At 40.3% G+C, this 19784-nt stretch overlaps 1 protein-coding gene across 1 annotated transcript; it reads left to right on the top strand.

Annotated features, from left to right (window-relative positions):
* Window positions 1-4346: 4346 nt before the first annotated feature.
* On the top strand, window positions 4347-15713 carry LOC118231909 (thrombospondin-1-like). The gene is made up of 23 exons (XM_035426283.1): window positions 4347-4560; window positions 4769-4857; window positions 5053-5612; window positions 5889-5964; window positions 6497-6586; window positions 6707-6816; window positions 7275-7400; window positions 8086-8182; window positions 8587-8760; window positions 8863-9039; window positions 9132-9305; window positions 9415-9542; window positions 9646-9798; window positions 9909-10127; window positions 10247-10354; window positions 10735-10894; window positions 11007-11125; window positions 11826-12060; window positions 12196-12423; window positions 12532-12803; window positions 12913-13010; window positions 13123-13262; window positions 13377-15713. Exons 2-23 carry the CDS (start codon window positions 4794-4796, stop codon window positions 13382-13384), a joined length of 3516 nt encoding a protein of 1171 aa, XP_035282174.1. The 5' UTR covers window positions 4347-4560; window positions 4769-4793; the 3' UTR covers window positions 13385-15713.
* Window positions 15714-19784: the final 4071 nt, after the last annotated feature.

A 19784-nucleotide genomic window follows, 5' to 3' on the forward strand; every position in this document is an offset into this window, starting at 1 on the left:
CCACAGTAGGCGTTTGATTGATTTATTCTGCATTTGTGGTTTTAATTTATTATTTTTGCCTGGATCCCGTTTTGTTTGTTTTTGTTGTGTTGAAAACCACTCTCACTCTCTCACTCTCTAAATAAAGGCTGGTGAAAACCAGAATACCCATATTTCCCTGTGTCCACCCTTCTGTCCCTCCCAGGGGTGTGTCACGGCGTGTGACACAGATAAATATTAGAAGGTCTGTAAGAACGACCTTTACATGACAATTTGTTGAAGCGTTTTACTCTAGAGATTCTCTCCAGATCTCGGTCTTTTTGCCTCGGTGACAGCCCCAATGCAGCAGCAGGACACCTGCCAACCCTTTCCAAAACCAGGCCATGTGAAAGAATCTACGGGCAAATTAAACCATCGCTGGCAGACAAGCTGTGGAGATGAATCAAAACGGGCATCCACTCAAAACAGAGGGCAAGTTCAGGGTAGCAACACAGGACGCCCACCGAAACTAATTTGACTGATGGGGCTGACAAGTGCAGGCGCGGATAACTGACTCATTGCGAGTGCTGGGAATATGTAGCGCCCTAGGGCATGTGCGACGGTTATGGATTCCTCACAGCACTCTCAGCCCTTCAGGCTACAGAATCCTCCAAAACGTACCTGCATGTGTAAACCCATCTAGGTGTGACTCATGGAAATATACTTATGTGGACAAAAAGGAAGTCCATAATGTTTCTCTTTTTTTACGGTGGCAACAGCGCCAGCTTCAGAAAGCTTAGACAGATCTATGCAGGTATAGTAGTAAATGATAAAATGAAGCACTACAGCATGACGAAAAATTGCCTATAGCTGACAACTGAAAAAAGCAAAACAAACTCAATGACATTCAGAATGTATGCCTGTTGATTACGTAGAAACTGAAAGTCGCTGACAAAGTAAAGTGCCCTGTAGGATATATGGATTTGGCTGTGAGTTCAAATCAAGCTAGGGATAATTCTCGCCATGTCATAAAACATATGGTATCAGTGAGGGAGGACATATTGAAAAGGGAGCAACAGACTGCTGACAAGCAGAAAACATATCACAGCCCAGCTCATCTTTAAAGGGTTCTGGCACTGTTGATGTTATGCATCTATTTGTGTCAAACAAAAATGCATCTTTTCCTGTACACAAGTAGGTATCGTTGTGCTTGTTTATTTATACCACACCTCGGGAACTTATTTCCTCACCTAATCATGCTGATTTTATAGAGACTCAACCAACAGTTACAGAACGGGTGACGTATTTCCAGATTTTGATCAATGGAAAGTCACCTTTTGCATCTTTGGTAATAACAAAGTAACAGAGAGAACCCCTGTAAGACCAGGCTTCTTCCTGGCTCATACTATATATGTTCCAAATAAACTCAACAATACTGACCTTCACCCCCTGCCCCTCCCACCCCTCGTCCTCCAGCTGTAGAATTTGCATCTGTTTTTGTGCATGTTTGAGAAGAGCACTTGCCTAGATTTAGTTTTTTTAAGAGATCCAGTATGATTAGACTGGGATATCTGATCTGTGTGATCACAGAGCTGTGGGAAAACTATCAGCTCACAACCAGTGTTCCGTAAAAGCAATAGCTGTTGCCTCAGCGACACAGTGAAAGCGATTACCAAATTCCAAAATGAGGAAATAAACTATTTTCAGACAGACAGATGCATAAAGAAAGCGATGCAAATGTATGTCCCACAACATTACATGAATAATATTTGATTTGAAGATGGCCAAAAGTATTTGTTCAGATATTCTCTGGACAGGCATTTCTGAGTGGAATTCCAGCCTCTAACTCTTGAGCCTCTTTGCAGAGATCTCCTGAGATCTGCTTGTTGGTACTGGTCACTGCTTCACTTTAGGTCAATTTATAGCCTTTTTAGTGAGGGTCACTCCAGTCCAACTTCTGACCCAGTTGTGTCATGTCAGTAATTGACTGGCCTGTTAAAATCCAGGCCAGTCAACATGTTTCCTTTTGTTTGGACCAGAGGTGTCCAGTCTTATCTGAAAAGGGCCAGCGTGGATGCAGGTTTTCGTTTTAGCTCTAGGCTAAGACACCTGATTGTATTTATCACTTCATTGTTGACCATGATTTGTTAATTAGCTGGATCAGGTCTCATAGTGCTGCACTAAAATAAAAGCCTGCTCTCAGATTAACCCTTTTCAGGTAAGATTGGACACCCCTGAGTTAGACATTTGAATACAAGACAAATGACCAATGCTGCAAGATAAATAATAAAACTGTTTTATTATTTTTTCCGATTTTATTGGTGTTTCACACAGACATGTTTTTGATTGCTCAAATGCCCAAAAACTTGAGTCAAGAATTAGAGATAATGAGAGAGGAAACGTTGTTAGGAACAAAATTTATAAAAAATAAATAAACAAACAGGCAAGGAAGTAAATATGCAATAGATAAATGAAGTTATTTTTAAAAGAAAGAGGAAGTCATTAGTTAATCTGCAGCATGTGTCACATGTCTACAGTCCCCCCCTCTCCAGCCCAAAGTGTAAACAGTGTTGCTGGGCTGTTTCTGCTTCTACTGCATGGTACACATCAGAAAATAGCATGTTCACCACATTCTCACTCAAGTCCCCTCCCGCTCGCCCACATTGGAAAGGAACGTCGGCACACTGTTCAGACACACCTTGTATCTGTTTCATGTACACCATCCCCAGTGAGTGTTCTTCCTTTACCTTTCACTCAAACAGTTTTCAATTGCGACAGCTTCCAAACGTCATATAAATTTAGTTTTGTGTACCTGGATTTTGCATGTTACCATATCTGCAGAATTTCTAGCATGTTGCAGTTATGGTGGTGAAAAGCAAAACAATTCACTCCACAATTGTATATATCAAGGATTAATTTGGGGATCAGTGTTATATTAAAAATCACAATATAACTAATTTTGGCATGGGTAGTATATTTTATGAAGGAAAGGATCAGCTATTGCATTTCATCTTCATTGATGTTGTATGAATAACAAATTAAACACAAGGACTCTAGAACATCACAACAACATTGTTAATCTTCTACAAACTGGACTCTTAATTACCAGAGTCCAATTATTTAAAACTTCTTTTCTGCTCGGCTGCATTTTTCACAGTAGACTGAATTTCCTAGCTTGTCCCCCTGGAATATTTGCTAAATTTAGGCAAGGAAAAAATTGTTGTGGTCAAACTATCACTGGAAGCTTAGGGCATGAGTCATGTACATTTCATAACTTTCACTTGGTTATATACATTCTGAAAACACCTTACATTATATAAGAGAACATAAAAGATTTCATTATTTACTTATTTACCATAGTAAAATCTATTGTGAAAATGTGTATTCGTCGTAAAATTTCTCAGTTGGTAAATATTTCAGTAAGTGTGAATAAAAATCATTAATAGCCTATGGATCTTACATTATATGCTAAGTCTCATTAATATAAACATGGAAATTAAATAGGACAATGTTTTTAATTCACAGAATACCTGTTAATATTAGAAATGATATGTCTATTTGGTATTGGTCTTTTTATATCTTTTTTCCCACTCATTCTTTGACTTATCAATTTAGATTCACAATAACAGATGATGGATTATGTTAAAAATTCTGCAGAACTGGGCAAACAATTTTCTATGTGTCGGTTAAAAATAATTTCATATAAAATGCATACAAATAGTCTACTTTATAATAGGCTATTATATGAGGCTAGAGCTCAGTGTACAAGCGCAAAGTGTAGCCTAAAAGCTGGTCCATTCATGACGCACGTGAACAGATAACGGCTCCTAGTGATCAAACTGGGAATAACAATACATTCAATGCCCATGCTTTCAAATAAAGAAGTTCTCCCGAAGTGTGTATTCGAGTAATACGGTCACTAAATGTCGCATTACTTTTTAAATACTAACTTCCATGTATATGTATTGCGATAGTGGTCTAACAAACTTTGTTCATGACGGCCTTTTTAATTATAGACCTATTCGAAATCGTCTTTAAATAAACTTGTTGAGTAATAACTGAAGTTCATTGTAATAAGTTGCGAGAACGGACAAAAATGACAGTAAAAAAATATTTCAGGAAATTTCGGACAGATGATGTACTTTTAACAGGAAGTGGTGGTCTGGCACACGTACGTCTATGAAAATATTAATCTGGTTATGGAATTTCAACTCTGGAATGCGCTTTTTTTTTCTTTGACTTTTTTTTTTCTTATGCGTAGCCTATGTCTCAGATATTTCTCTGCGCGTTGTGAGGTAAGTGGATAAGCTCGTCCCTTTTTCCTGCCCGTCTCTGATTGGGCGAGACAAGACTTAGGAATGTAATGAAACTATTTAAATAGCACTTTGTCCTGGGTGGTTATAGTTAAGTCTGAGCATCTCTGAAAGATAGGACAAAGAAGAAAAGTAATTAATTTATAGTAGACCATAAGAAAGACTGCACTGTTACTGGGAGTTTTCAAACGCACAGAAGAAAAGGAGCCAGTTACGAATCTTAAGGATTTTTCTTCTGATTTCTCTGTATTTTTGGATTTAGCACTTCTAATAACTTTTTGCGGCACAGGTAGGGAGATAATGACTGTAGTTTTATTTTGTTTTTTTCTTTTCACCATTACAATATATTAGCGAGATCCATTTGATTAAAATGTAGGATATATGCTAAATTCTACTTGTTTTCTCATATTTGTTCTATTAATTTTAACTTACGGGGAATTTCTGAATGTAGTTGATTTCATTTACTAATTGTAGGTTTATGATGTTTTATTTTTCAGAAGTTAAAAGAACGGAAGTATCGTAATGAAACTGCCGGGAGTATTATTGCTGCTGATGCTGTTGAACTGTGAGGGCAGCAGAGTTGCAGGTAAGAATATGCATGAAGAACTTGTTCGTAATTATCTTACACTTAGGATGTAGGCTACTGCAACAATTCCAGAGCACATGTCTGTTTTTTTTTTTTTTTTTTAACTTTGTTTTTATTACTTTGGACCGTGGCATTGAAGTAGCCTAAGCCTAAATTATTTCTGCTATGAATACACTGTCATCACTTTTTCCACAGAAAGCGGAGACGACAATAGTGTATATGACCTGTTTGAAATAGTGAAGGTCCCTAAGAGGAACCACGGGGTCAGTCTGGTTAAAGGCGCAGACCCCTACAGCCCCGCTTATAAAATTCTGAATCCGGACCTGATCCCCCCAGTTCCCGAGAACACCTTCAGGGACCTAATTGATTCCATTCATGCAGAGAAGGGATTTCTTCTCTTAGTGAACTTCAAGCAGTTCAAGCGAACCAGGGGCAGTATCTTGACCGTTGAGAAGAATGACGGCTCCGGACCCATATTTGAAATAGTTTCCAATGGCAAGGCTAAAACATTGGACGTGGTTTACTCCACTGAAAACAAGCAACAGTTGGGGTCCTTCGAAGAGGCGGACCTGGCGACGGGCCACTGGAAGAACATTACCCTTTTCGTACAAGAGGACCGCGCTCAGTTATTTGTTGGTTGCGAAGAGATCGATAACAGGGAAATGGACTTGCCCATCAACAAGATCTTGACCCAGGAGGTTCCGGACATTGCTCGTCTGAGAATTGGAAAGGGAGCTGTGAAAGACAGATTCATGGTAAGCTCATGATAATGAAACTGATTGATGAAATTGATTAAATTATCTGTTATCAAAATGTTATATATGCGTGTAAATGCATTTAAGATTACGCATTCAAGTCTACGGATATTCAGTAATGAGTATAGCCTGCTGTCACATTTCTTATGTTCGTTTCTCGTTTGTGATTTGTAGCCAAGGCGAATTTGTATTTTGAGGTGTGTGTGTGTGTGTGTGTTACCGTATAAGAGGAGAGCATTATCCAGATTATGGCTAAATGTTGATTGACCTTTACAGGGGGTGCTCCAGAATGTGCGCTTTGTTTTTGGAACTACTTTGCAAGATATTATGCGAAACAAAGGATGTCAGAGTGGTAAGTGAAAATAAACTGATAAAACTGTTATTGACAATTTAGTTGCTAAACTATTTTATCATGCTAGTTCATCCAGGAATGGCAAGGGAACAATTAAGTGGCATTTGGCAGATAATCTTGACCACCCAAATCACCTTTAGTTTATCTCTTCTGATTCTTTTCACAAATATCGAAAGATATAATTGTGTACCAGCATCTTATTATAACACCATGCAATCAATCAGTCAAACCAAAGATGACTAAATAATCTTAATATTACAGTAAGTCTGAAACTAAGATGAAAAAAAATCTATTTTATTAGGGTGTGTCATGCATGCTTAAAAATAATCTGACAAAGTGCAAACTGTATGGTTCAGAGTTTCTTGGAGCCATTCAAATGAGTAATAAGGTAAATATACTGTGCTACTCAAGGGGGTGCCTTGTTCTCTTTTCTCCATGAATTATTAGTATAAATGGACATGTCACTTCTTATTGCCACAGCTGTGTTTTTTGAAGTGCATTTTAAAACATCTGTATGCTTTGTCCTCCCCAGCAATGTCGACTGATACCATTACCCTAGACAATCCAGTGAATGGGTCCAGCCCTGCAATCAGGACTAATTTTGTTGGCCACAAAACAAAAGGTAAGCATTTATACTCAGTTGAAATAATTCAGCTGCTTTTGCTAATATATTGCAGTGTTGTATAAATGTATATGTATTGAGCGTACAGCTGTTAAACTTGGAGTACTTTTTTCTCCACAGATCTGCAAGCTGTTTGTGGGTTTACTTGTGATGATTTAGCAGGAATGTTCAAAGAACTAAAGGGACTTGGTTCTGTTGTTACCAAGCTGTCACACGAACTCGAAAAAGTGGTAAGAACACAGCCCTGTTCTTGCTCTACTTGTTGTCTCTAATTGTCATCAGTAAAAAGGGAATATTGAAAACTCAGATGAAAATGTTACATCAATAAACAACTCTGATAAAGTACCATTAACTCTCATAGAGAACATTTGTTCTGAATTGAACTCATATAAACTTTGTTAGAGAATATATCTGAGCAGGCTACAGTTGTTTAAACACTGCCTCCCTGGAGTGATCCTGCCAGGCTACTGTAGCTCAGCTCTCTGAGATCTGACACATAACGGGATGTATATTCATTTATAAATCCAGTTTGGTGTAACTTTCTTTCAGATACTAGTTTCATTTTATTCAAACAACTACTCCTGTTACTTGACAATTTCTATCAAAGACATCTGAATAGTTTTAAACTGGCTAAATGATACCTCTACAGTAGTTTCCTAAGATGTTCCTTGTTCTCTTCATCTTTAAGACTAAAGATAAAGATGTGCTCAGAACCTACCTTGACTTGACCCGAGGAGTCTGTATCCACAATGGAATTAGACACGAGAATAATGATGAATGGACGGTGGATGGCTGCACTGAGTGCACTTGTCAGGTAAGGCCCCAATTGAATATACAGGCATGTACTCATCACACTTGAGGAGTGTGGGCTTTTTAATCTAGCAAGTAATTGCTATGGCAGACATATGGCAGTAATTTAACAATGCCTGAAATAATTAACCTTTATATGTAAATTTAAATGGTCTGTGACCGTGGATGAGTCGGTTCTGCAGCACATTACCAGAATATTTAATGAGGAATTCTCACAAAGGTCCACTAAATTAACCAAGTTAATTACTCATATACTCTGTATATGTAAGGGGACATGGAGGCTACCCAAATTGGCACAATGTCAAGAATTTTACCATTTAATTGGAAAGGGTTTTTGGAGCATTACCTGCCGCTTTTGTGCCCCCAAAAGGATAGAGCTGAACAATGCTGCTGGCAAATCTTGGTGTGGTTCATTGGGGCTTTCGGCCCAGTCATAGCCTCTTCCTGCTCACTCTGAGACTACTTGCTGTAACCTTTGAGCAGGTCCACAGAGCATGGCTGTTGCTCTGCAGGACACCCTTCCACTAGCCAAAGATCACTTCTTTGTTCCCAAACACAGCAGTCAGTTCTGGTGGAGCAGAGGCCTTTTTGCTCAGCAATAAGTTAACGATCCAGCTTTGCTGCATGCCTGCTATTGCCATCATATCTATACACTGGGGCCCTGCTAATCCCAGCATTCCTCTTCACAGAACTCTGCTACTGTGTGTCGCAAGAAATCATGCCCATTGATCCCCTGCACCAATGCCACTGTTCCAGATGGAGAATGCTGCCCACGGTGTGGAACCCGTAAGTACAGTTCGAATGTAGCAAGAAGTCACTGAAACTTCCGTAAAACAGAATGATCAAAAATAAATGTAACATCACAATTTGAAGATTTTTTAAAGATGATAAAACTGAGTAAACTAAAAAGAGTATTGCATTTGTAAATACAAAGAGCCCAACTTTGTCACCTCTCGTTTGCTGTGCTGTGCATTAATTCATTTTCACATGACAATCCAAAGGGCATCCGTATGTGCCAAACCTATGCCACTTGACTTTCCATTTTCGACTCAGTACATCACATTCTGCCGTCCGTGGAGTGGCTTGTCTCAAGTTGCCCGGGCTAAAGGGAGCCCATTAGGGCTTTCCTTTAAAAGCTTTTCTTTTGGGCTCTGGAAAGGAGGAATAGCTCTCCCATTGTCTTCCCCCAGAGAGTGACTATGCTGATGACAGCTGGTCCCCCTGGTCTGAATGGACCCATTGTTCAGTGTCCTGTGGAAGAGGCATTCAGCAGCGCGGCCGCTCCTGCGATCGTATCAACAACAACTGTGAGGGCACCTCTGTGCAGACGCGGGACTGCTATCCTCAGGAATGCGACAAGCGATGTGAGTACTGTGCACTTGCCAGACCTCTTTTACCCCTCTCTTCCTGGATTAATTCTCTCTTATGTAAGTTCTGAAATGTGATATCTGGTCTTTTATCATCAGTCAAACAGGATGGTGGCTGGAGCCACTGGTCTCCCTGGTCCACCTGCTCGGTTACCTGCGGTGATGGCGTCATCACCCGTATTCGCCTCTGCAACTCGCCAACACCCCAGTTGGGTGGCAGGGACTGTCAGGGAGAAGGAAGACAGACTGAGCCGTGCCAGAAATCTCCATGTCCAAGTAAGTTAAATTTCAGTACAAAGCATGCAACAAACCCCTTATTGATACTATGTATGCACATGTGCTCATATCTTTTTCTTTCACTCCTTCAGTAAATGGAGAATGGGGACCCTGGTCCCTGTGGGATACTTGCACTGTCACCTGTGGTGGAGGCGTCCAGACTCGCAAACGTATCTGCAATGATCCGTCTCCCAAATATGGTGGAAAGGATTGTGTGGGTGACGAAAAGGCAACCCAGCTCTGCAACAAGCAGGACTGTCCCATTGGTAAGCATAAATTTCTGTATTCTCCATTTACACCTTTCAGAATTCTTTTAGTGCCATGTGTGCAGTATCAGAGCAGTCCAGTCTTAATAATCTCTGTGCTCATCCACAGATGGGTGTCTCTCCAACCCTTGCTTTGCGGGATCTAAATGCACAAGCTTCCCAGATGGGTCCTGGAAATGCGGTGATTGCCCAGCAGGCTACTCTGGAGATGGAGTCACCTGCCAGGATATTGATGAGGTAGCAACCAAGGCGATATATACAGTGATCTATACTAAGTGCAAGGGATCTCCTACTAACAAGGACTCTGAAATTAAAATACTCTCTTGCTCCTCATTAACAGTGTAAAGAAGTTCCAGATGCTTGCTTTGAGCTCAATGGAGTACACAGGTGTGAGAACACAGACCCCGGGTACAACTGCCTACCCTGTCCTCCTCGTTTCACTGGACCACAGCCTTTTGGCAGGGGTGTGGAAGAGGCCACTGCTAAGAAACAGGCAAGTAAAAACACCCTTCTGCACAGTGTCTAATACAATTCACAGTGTATGCAGCCCAGTCTTCTAATACGTGAAAACCAGTTAACAGTGAGTGTGTATCTCTCCTCCAGGTCTGCGAACCCCGTAACCCTTGTCTTGATGGGAGTCACGACTGCAACAAGAATGCCCGCTGCATCTACTTGGGCCACTTCTCAGAAATCATGTTCCGTTGTGAATGCAAACCTGGCTATGCTGGAAATGGACACATTTGTGGGGAGGACAGTGACTTGGACGGCTGGCCTAATGCTGACCTCATCTGCGTTGAGAATGCCACATACCACTGCAAGAAGGTAGCTATGCATTGCTGCAGATGAACACTATTCAACCATAATTTTGATTGTAGAATATGCACGGTCACTTCCTTAATGCTCACAGATCTGATGACTAACAAGGATTCTTCATTTTACAGGACAACTGTCCAAACCTTCCCAATTCTGGCCAGGAAGACTATGACAAGGATGGACTTGGTGACGCTTGTGATAATGATGATGACAATGATAGCATCCCTGACGATAGGGTAAGAAAGTGTGTTTGTGAACAAGGTCTGTGGGGCTTTGGATATGTGTATGGTTTTACATTTAAAATGAATTCTGAGGGAAAGGTTAGGTGGGGTGGGAGGAGGGGCTAAAGCAGCTAGCAAACAAAACTTCCTCAAAGAATTCCACAAATTCCACAATGGCAACAAAACTCTGAAGTACCACATTCTTAACTTGTTGAATAAACATTACATTTTGTAACTATTTGACCTAAAATAGTTACCTTTTCTCTATACCTCCCTGTAAATCGAAATGTACAGGACCTGAATGTTACATTCCCAAAATGTACGTTCCATGATTTTCAGAGAGTAGAATTTGCAGTAAATTTTTTGCAACCTAAAGGTGTTTTCTCTGAAACTAGGACAACTGCCAGTTCATCTACAACCCAACGCAATACGATTATGACCGTGATGATGTTGGAGATATCTGTGATAACTGCCCATATGACAGCAACACTGACCAGATTGACACAGACAACAATGGGGAGGGTGATGCTTGTGCTGTGGACATCGATGGAGATGGTAAGTTGCTGTTCTGTTTCCTAGCTACATACTACATAATGCTGAAAAACGTTCTTTCGCAATCCCTTTGGTATGTGGTGGGTAGACTGACTGAATCACGGTCATTTTACAGGTATTCTAAATGAGAAGGACAACTGCCCCTACGTCTACAATGTTGACCAGAGAGACACTGACCGAGATGGGGTTGGAGACCAGTGTGACAACTGCCCACTTGAACATAATCCTGACCAGGTGAGTGCCCTAAGAAATGATAACAGCAAAACACAGCATCTCAATAAAGAGAATTTCTCTTCATTGTCCTTCCTAGAATCCATTTAATTTATGGCTCAAAATGGCTTGACTCCTACCCTTGGAGAAATCAGAAACAGTAGTTGTGGGATTGGTCAGGTCATATAAAGGTAGTATGTTATCCTCACCCGTAGGGCAGATCTGTTCAATGAGTCATAAGGTCTGTCAGCAAGATATTGGAGCTTATGAAACTAATTAGAAAGGTATGGGCACACTTGCAGGGTCATGCCCGTCTGCCTGCATACGATCCCCACAGATTGCACCTGTGCCATGGTTTAATGGAGTCAAGGAATGTGGCTGTTCTGGACTACCCTGGAGAGGAAAATCAGCAAAACGTGCACCCCTCCCTCTGCTTTGTGCAGCTATAAATCAGTGTGTAGTCCCACCCTACTGTGATGGCACAGGTTTATTTGCTGTAGGGGCACTACTTCCACAACTGTTCAAAAGGGCTTAGTTGGTGACACTCAGACAAAAGGGTCACTAGATTGGATAAGATGAACTAGGCAGGGTAACAGAGGTAATAGTAATTTATGCATCTGTAATGTGAGTGATGAAAGAATCAGGAAGCAGGCAATGACAGAAATGCACTGTTTTACGATAGCAAATTCTTGGACTGAAAATAAATATCTTTGTCCTCCTACAGATTGATTCAGATTCAGACCGAGTTGGTGACAAATGTGACAGCAACCAAGACATTGATGAAGATGGTCATCAGAACAACTTGGACAACTGTCCATACATCCCCAATGCCAACCAAGCTGATCATGATAAAGATGGCAAGGGAGATGCCTGTGACCACGATGATGACAATGACGGCATTCCTGATGAAAAAGATAATTGCAGGCTGGCCTTTAACCCAGACCAGCTGGACTCTGATGGTGAGTAAAGTAGACAGCAGTTAAACATAGACATTTGAGGAACAATCTACCTTTATATACTGACCTTACAACAGCAAACATACCCTGTGTGTAAAACAGCAGATAAATGTAATCTTTGCCTTTTTTGAACACCAGGTGATGGTCGTGGTGACATCTGCAAAGATGACTTTGACCAGGACAACGTGCCTGACATCTACGATGTGTGTCCTGAGAATTACGATATTAGTGAAACCGACTTCCGCAGATTCCAGATGGTGCCTCTAGACCCCAAGGGCACATCCCAGATTGATCCTAACTGGGTGGTACGTCACCAGGGCAAAGAGCTGGTGCAGACCGTCAACTGTGACCCTGGCATTGCTGTTGGTATGTACCTTGAATACAAAACCTTACAGAAATAAGAAACAAAGCTGCTTTTTGCAGCCGACCCCTGTTGCCCTAGGACAAATCATCACCTTTTTGTGTTTTCTTCAGGTTTTGATGAGTTCAATGCAGTGGACTTCAGCGGTACCTTCTTCATCAACACCGAAAGAGATGATGACTATGCTGGGTTCGTATTTGGCTACCAGTCTAGTGCCCGCTTCTATGTGGTGATGTGGAAACAGATAACGCAAACCTACTGGTCAAACATACCCACAAGAGCTCAGGGATATTCCGGGCTGTCCATTAAGGTTGTCAACTCTACCACTGGACCAGGAGAACATCTGAGGAATGCTCTGTGGCATACAGGAGACACTGCTGGACAGGTAAAAAAATGATCTTGACTAAAATGGAGGATGTACTAATGTCAAATTCTGAAAGTAGATGAAAACACTGGAAACAATTTACTGATGTTGTGCAACATTTTCTTGATAGGTGCGCACTTTGTGGCATGACCCTAAGAACATTGGCTGGAAAGACTTTACTGCCTACAGATGGCACCTGACTCACAGGCCAAAGACAGGACATATCAGGTAAGCACTATTCAGCTGAGTCAGGCCTTCATTTCAGCTTAGTCTGTCATACTGAAAGACTGAAAAGTTCTCAAAATCTCATGATCTCATGTCATTTTCCTTATGATTTCAGAGTTGTTATGTATGAAGGCAAGAAAATCATGGCAGATTCTGGAAGCATCTATGACAAGACATATGCAGGTGGAAGATTAGGACTCTTTGTCTTCTCACAAGAGATGGTTTACTTCTCAGATCTCAAATATGAATGCAGAGGTAAGACCTTTTCTGTCTCGTTTTGCTTTTTGTTAACAACATAATACTGGACGGATCATCTAAAAAAATTCAACCACACTAATATCTACATTATCCCTTCTTTTTTTCTTTCAGATACATAATTGTACCAGGGAGAGGCTTTCTAAAGAATGTACCATTGAGTATAAATAGAAATATGTATTTTAAAGTCAAGTCATGGGATCTTATCTTCATCTTTCTTCTGCAACACGCACATTGGTGGAACAAGAGCAAGTGAATAACTTAAAGGTAAATTGACACTGGGACAGAAACCATCTTACTACCAGTTGAAGATTAGATCCCTCCACTAAAAGCAGGTTGAGCAGAAAATTTGCTTTGCTGAACTGGGAGACCATTCTCTCTCTTGAAGGTTCTGTCTCTTCTCTGCTTGGAAATGGCTTCCACCAATGCACTTCAGAATTTACCCTTTTTTCTGGATGGAGGTCCCATGGACAGACAGAGTATTTCCTTTTTAAAAACATAACCTCAGATCTGCTGTGGACTAAATTTGAAAACGGACAAACTTTTTTGAGGATGAAGAAAGCAATAAAAGACTTTTTATCTTATTTTTCTGAGGATGGGTCAGAGACCCTTTGGAAGTGATTGTTGAAGGACAACATGGAGTGACTGTTACTATGGAAAAGTATGAATGTTGTCTGCGTGCCTGTTTTATGTTTCTAAGAAGAGCCAGCTTACCCTATATAAAAATATATATATTATTCAATATAAAAATGTAGCTGAACGTGCTAGCTTTTCAAATATCTGTAATCTTTCACCTCCCCATTTTACCTTCAGAGCCCCAGCAGTCCTTGCAGAATCAAAGAAAACAAAGAGGAACTCTTTGAGCCAAATGATTTTTTTTTTTTTTTTAATGGGCATTACAGAGCCTAGACCTAGATGTTTTTGGCCATCGCTGCTGTGGTAATGTGGCTGGCACTAGATAGAACAGGTTCAGTTTAGTGAACATAGTTTCCTCAGGGTCAGACTGAATTTCCGAAGTAGCTTCTTGAGACGGGGCACTAGATAAGAAAGGAAGGGTCCACGAACTAGGGCAAGGGTGGGCCATTAATAGCAGAGCATGTCTGTCCAGGTCCAGGTGTTGGTCTATGTCATCATTTAGTGCAGTTTTCAGGTTAGGTTTGATTAGCTTTTTTCTCCAGTAGAAAAAAAAACAAGCACAGAAAACTTGGCATTATTATTCATTTGAATAAAGCAAAAAGCAAAAATCAGATTTGAAATGGAAAAAAGACAATCAAACTTAGTGAAGTACACTGGACCAGGAGCCATTTTGCCTACCTCTGCAAAAGTTCCTGTCATAAGAGTGTTGGAAAAAACGAAAACACTTGTGGGAAGTGTGTTTATAGATGCCAGATGCATCTAAAAATGAAAAGATTTAGATATTTATTGCTTGGTGAGGGTTAGAAAGAGGCTTGGAGTGGAGCACTTGGTTCAGACTATCAAAGCAGTTATCAAATTAGTCTAGAAAGTAATGCAGTTTATAATTTTGTAAATAACTCCTTATTTATTAAGTTAGTTCTCTATTGGTTGAAATGGCACAGAATTATGGCATTTCCGAGTTCTTTTTTGGCACAGAATTTTGGTGTTCCGAGTTGTCAGTTAGTGATAAAAACAAGTATTCCCCACCAGCCCAAGTGAAACTGGAAACAAGGACAAACTTTAGTCCTCTCTGCTGAAATTGCAGTGTTATGCCCTTTGCCTCCTCCATTCCAAAAATTCATATAGCTGTAAAACATATCTTGAAGCAGCATTCTTCCATGCAGTATGTATGACTTGTGTGCCTGTACATTTCTTTACATTTCTGAAAGGAAAATAACAGCAAAGGAAACTTTGATGTACAAATATTACCTCATTACTGTTGTATAATTGAAACCAACAAAACATAAGTACGTACATTTTAGCAGCAGAATACAAATTGGTTAACATTGTTTTTTTAGAGTTACTGTAGTACAAATATTTTTTCATGCTGTACATATTATAAAATATTTTTTGTAGCAGAGAAATCCCCAGCAGTAAAGAAAATGAATGGGAGACAGTTTTTTTATGAATATGTCATGCTTTATATATGTCCAGTGCTTTTTTAATGGATAAATTATTGTTAAGTTTCTATTTGCTATTTTAAGAGATAATTTCATGTGTGTAGATATATGCTATTTAAATAATTTATCAGGAAATGCAACCAGAGATGGGAGTGTTTCTGTCTGTATAAACTGTTTGCACACTGACGTGAGGATGTTTTGTTCTTTATTGTTTTGTTTTATTGTTCAAATTTTCTTTTCTTTTTTTTTTTACAATTAGTGATGCTTGTCTGTAAACATTTCTACTAGTGTTGCCATACAGAAAATGCTGTTTTTATCCATACCAATTATTTTGTAACATACAACAAAACAATAAACAAGAATTGAAAAATGAAAAGCCTCTTAAAAGTATTTTCTTCTCAGCTACCATGTATTACCTGATCTTTTGCCAAATGAATTATACAATAAGTTGCAGCTTGAACATTATCACTGTATCCAGGAGCGCCATTTATAATAATGTTTTTGAATTTCAACTTAAGCATAATCTTAAGATCATTTCCCAAGCACTTACACTTGATTTATAAAATAATAATACCGAAAAGCTTTACATTTACAGCTTACATTGCTTTAAACCGAAATATGACTTACACACCAGTGATACAGTATATAAATTTCAAATGACCGTCAATTTGAACTCACGTGAACATGCCCTACAATTACCGTCTTGTAAAAGCAGCCAATAACATTTCAATAATCCTTGAACTCTTTGCGCTATTTTTTAAAGTGTGAAAACAGCGTACCTTGGAGATTTGTGTGCAGTCATCAAACGTGCAGTAGCAGAATCTCCACAAAACCAGCAGGTATTACTGCAACTTACTTAGTCATGGTTTTCTGTGTAAGGCACTATTTAAATTTGATCATAAGACCATTTTATAAATGAGACCCCAGATCCCTGTGTGGCATTCTTGAGCTTCTTCTTTATGATGGAGGTGATGCATAGAGTCAAATGCATGCAGCCCACATGTAAAATGAGAACAAATCTGGCTTTTATGGAATTTAATAGCATTACAGGGTGAAAATGTCTCTTCCCTCTACACAAACATTTTGGCTCACCAGTCATGATGGCTTGTGGTTTTCCTAAGTCCCTAGCCACACAGCATTTTCACAAGCACTAACACACCGCATGCCACCGGTTAACCAAACATTGTGACAACCTACTTTTGTTTTTGTACAGTGATAAATAATAATAATGATAATAATAATTGGGCGGCATGGTGGTGCAGTTGGTAGCACTGTCGCCTCACAGCAAGAAGGTCCTGGGCCTGGGCCTTTCTGTGTGGAGTTCTGTGTCAAGCCCTACTGACAAGTGGCAAAAAGAACATTTCCACCAGAGACTACACCAGAACTGAATCCCCTGTCCTTTCTTAACATTACTGCATTGTCATTTGAGTCCAGATGATTAATCTACTTACATCCATGACCCAGATTTAAATGTGCAGAAACATACTGAAGCAATCCACGCATACATGAACACTTTAACAGCCACTGGACCCAGCATCTGCTGTAAGCTCGGTCATATGCTGACCACTTTGTGGTTTTCATGACTCAGCCATTAATCTGTCATTAACTGATAATGGATCCGTGTGCATCGCTTACTCTACCTGAAGGACAGCAGACAGGGATTGCTCTTTAAAATTATCCTTGGTTTCTGTAAATGCAAATATTCATCTTTTCTCTCACAAACACCGTATGTCCTCCAAAATACATACAGTGTACAATAAAAAACACACAATACTAGACACCACAATTTATTGTTTGATCAAGTTACATCTTTCTATAAGAGAGCATAGTCCAAAAAATGTAATTGGTTTCACTCATATGTGTCTCTGGATTTTTCTCTGTTGGAAAAGTATTGCTGCTCATTCTTTTGTATCCATTTAATGTTATCCTGAACTTGCACTTATTATATGTAATGAAGTCTGTGAATTACACTTTGAAAATGTTATATGTGAACCATTATGAAAATCTTTGAATAAATGGACTGATTTTAATTAAAATCATTTATTATTTAAATGCAAGACAGAATGACAGGATGTTATAAATCCAACTAATGTCAATAAACAGCAGACCATCATGCATCTCTTACAGAGAACGCAATGTGTTTAAATATCCAACAACCACCTGAACTTGGCTCTTCTCCTGGCAAACAAAAGGAAGTCAAACTATAATAGATTTTAGACTATAGACTGCCTTTCGTTCACATTTAACGAACTGTTGTAAACACCCTGTTGAGTATATGCGCAATTCAGCAACCATATTTCTTAAAATGTCTGGAGAATAAGCTGTCAAACAACTAACAAAGTGAAGTCCCACTTATCTGAGACATTCTTGTGATTGGCATCCTCTGCTCTTTGGCTTCCCATTACCAGTTCAGAGGCACGGTGCTCGTATACAGTCTGAGAATAGAACCGGGCTGTTGACTCAGTCACTTTACAGGCCCCGCTCAACCCATCAGAGGCTCGGCTAAAGCAGTCTGCGCAAACACGCTCGCACATTCGGGGCACCTTAAAAAACGTAACGCCTTTCTCTGTGACCGCCCAACAGCCCTGAGCTGCTGGAGGCTGTTTATCACGGCGCACGCGAACATTCAGTTCTAACATACGGTGGCCCCAGGTTTCACTCAGAGGCTTGCATGAGTAAACGCAACAAGATGTTACAAATCCAAGCCACCGGAGAGAAGGATGGAAGAGCAGACGTATTTGAAACGGCACCTCCAGGCAGTGGTTTCCTACAGGCTGTCAAAACAGCGCAATCATTTTTTTTTTAATTGAGGGTCACAGCCCCCCCCATTAAATAATTACACTCCTCCAGCAGCGTGCACTGAAATGCAGCTCTGGGCACAGTGGGGGAAAGCTACGCCACATCCCGTGCATAACAAACATTGAGGTGGCTGAGGAGCGAGGGGCCGTGAGTTTATGGTGGGAATTAAGGAGAGTCTGCTTTCTCAGATCCTCACACACGTCTCTGGATGACAAGGCCAGTCCAGGGCCATAAAAAAGTCAGATCTGCTGTCTGCCAGTCATGTCTGAAATCTGAAAACTGACCTAGAGGAAAAATCAGTGCACTTATTAGTACACTTAAGTCCTTGACTTAAGAACCAGGATAGTATCAGTGCACCGTATGACATCAGAAAACATAACTGTGATCAGTCCTGTTTTTTTTTAGCCCCTTTCCCATCACAATCAGAAAATAACTTCATCCAGAGAATTTCTGGTTCTGTTTTCTGTTGGCTAGAACGTTCAGTAAAACCTCTGGTTTAGTGTTTGCTAAAAGGAGCCACTGTGATCCTCTGGCTTCCCTGAATGTGCAAGGTATTGCCCTCCGGGGGAACAGAAAAGCGAATCTTCATTCCAAGAAAACAAAACTTTCCCCTCAAGATGTCCAGGTGCACTTTCCTATTAAGGAATCCTTCCCAGATCGTTGCAGAAACGTAATGCCGTGCCTCTACTACCGTTACAGCCTGAAGATGCCTGATCACAACTGCAGACTCACAGTTTAATACTCAACATAAACAGCTAATTAATTATGACACAAAATGATGTACTGCCGGACCATGACTGTGGACCATGACCCTCCTACGCTCACAAGCACTGAATTCGTTCTGCAAATTAGAGCATTACCAAATAAAGACAAATTAGAAAAAAAGAAAAGAAAATAGCCTGAAGTTAAATTAGCAGGATTGGTAGGATGGAACAAAAGCATTTCACCCTAGAGTTACCCCATTGAGGACTCCTCCGGGAGCGGCGGGCTCACCTGTGGAGGTTGGCATGCGTGGAATTTCTTCCCCACCGGAGCCAGCGCCATAATGGGACGGCCCGGCCGTTAGGAGTCCTGCACGGTCCCTTTGTCCCCCCGAAGCAGCTATGCATGACCCCTCATTAATACACAAGGTAACTTCCCCCACTGCATCCAATCTGATCCCTTCCTCTGACTACATCTCCAGGAAAAAATGTGCACATTGTGACCAAAGGGTACATAAAGTCCTGATCCAACTTAAGCTTCATTCAAACTAATAAAACATTGCATGATTCATTTCTAAATATCAAGAGTTAGTAATTCAGCATCTTAAAAAGACTGGTCTGGTCCGGTCATTTCCTCACTGATAGCTTTTCTGTCCCACAAACAGCAGATACTTGAAACGGCAGTGTGGAAAAACTAGCAAATGGTCCGCCAGTGGTCCCCCAACGCTGTAGGATCACATTTTCTAAGTACTAGCGCTTCTCCTACAAGTGGATTAGTTTTAAAAAATGCATGCGCACTTGATGCAAAAATAAAAAGCACAAAATCAGAAAACAGTTTCATACAGTTTAATTTAAAAGTAATTAAACATGCATCTGTGTTCGCATTTGTGTGTCTGTGTGTGGGTGTGTGCGTTTGTTTGTCCGTGCATGCGCCGCATGTGTGTGTA

Source organism: Anguilla anguilla, chromosome 1 (genome assembly GCF_013347855.1).
Source record: "Anguilla anguilla isolate fAngAng1 chromosome 1, fAngAng1.pri, whole genome shotgun sequence".
Taxonomy (NCBI): Eukaryota; Metazoa; Chordata; class Actinopteri; order Anguilliformes; family Anguillidae; genus Anguilla; species Anguilla anguilla.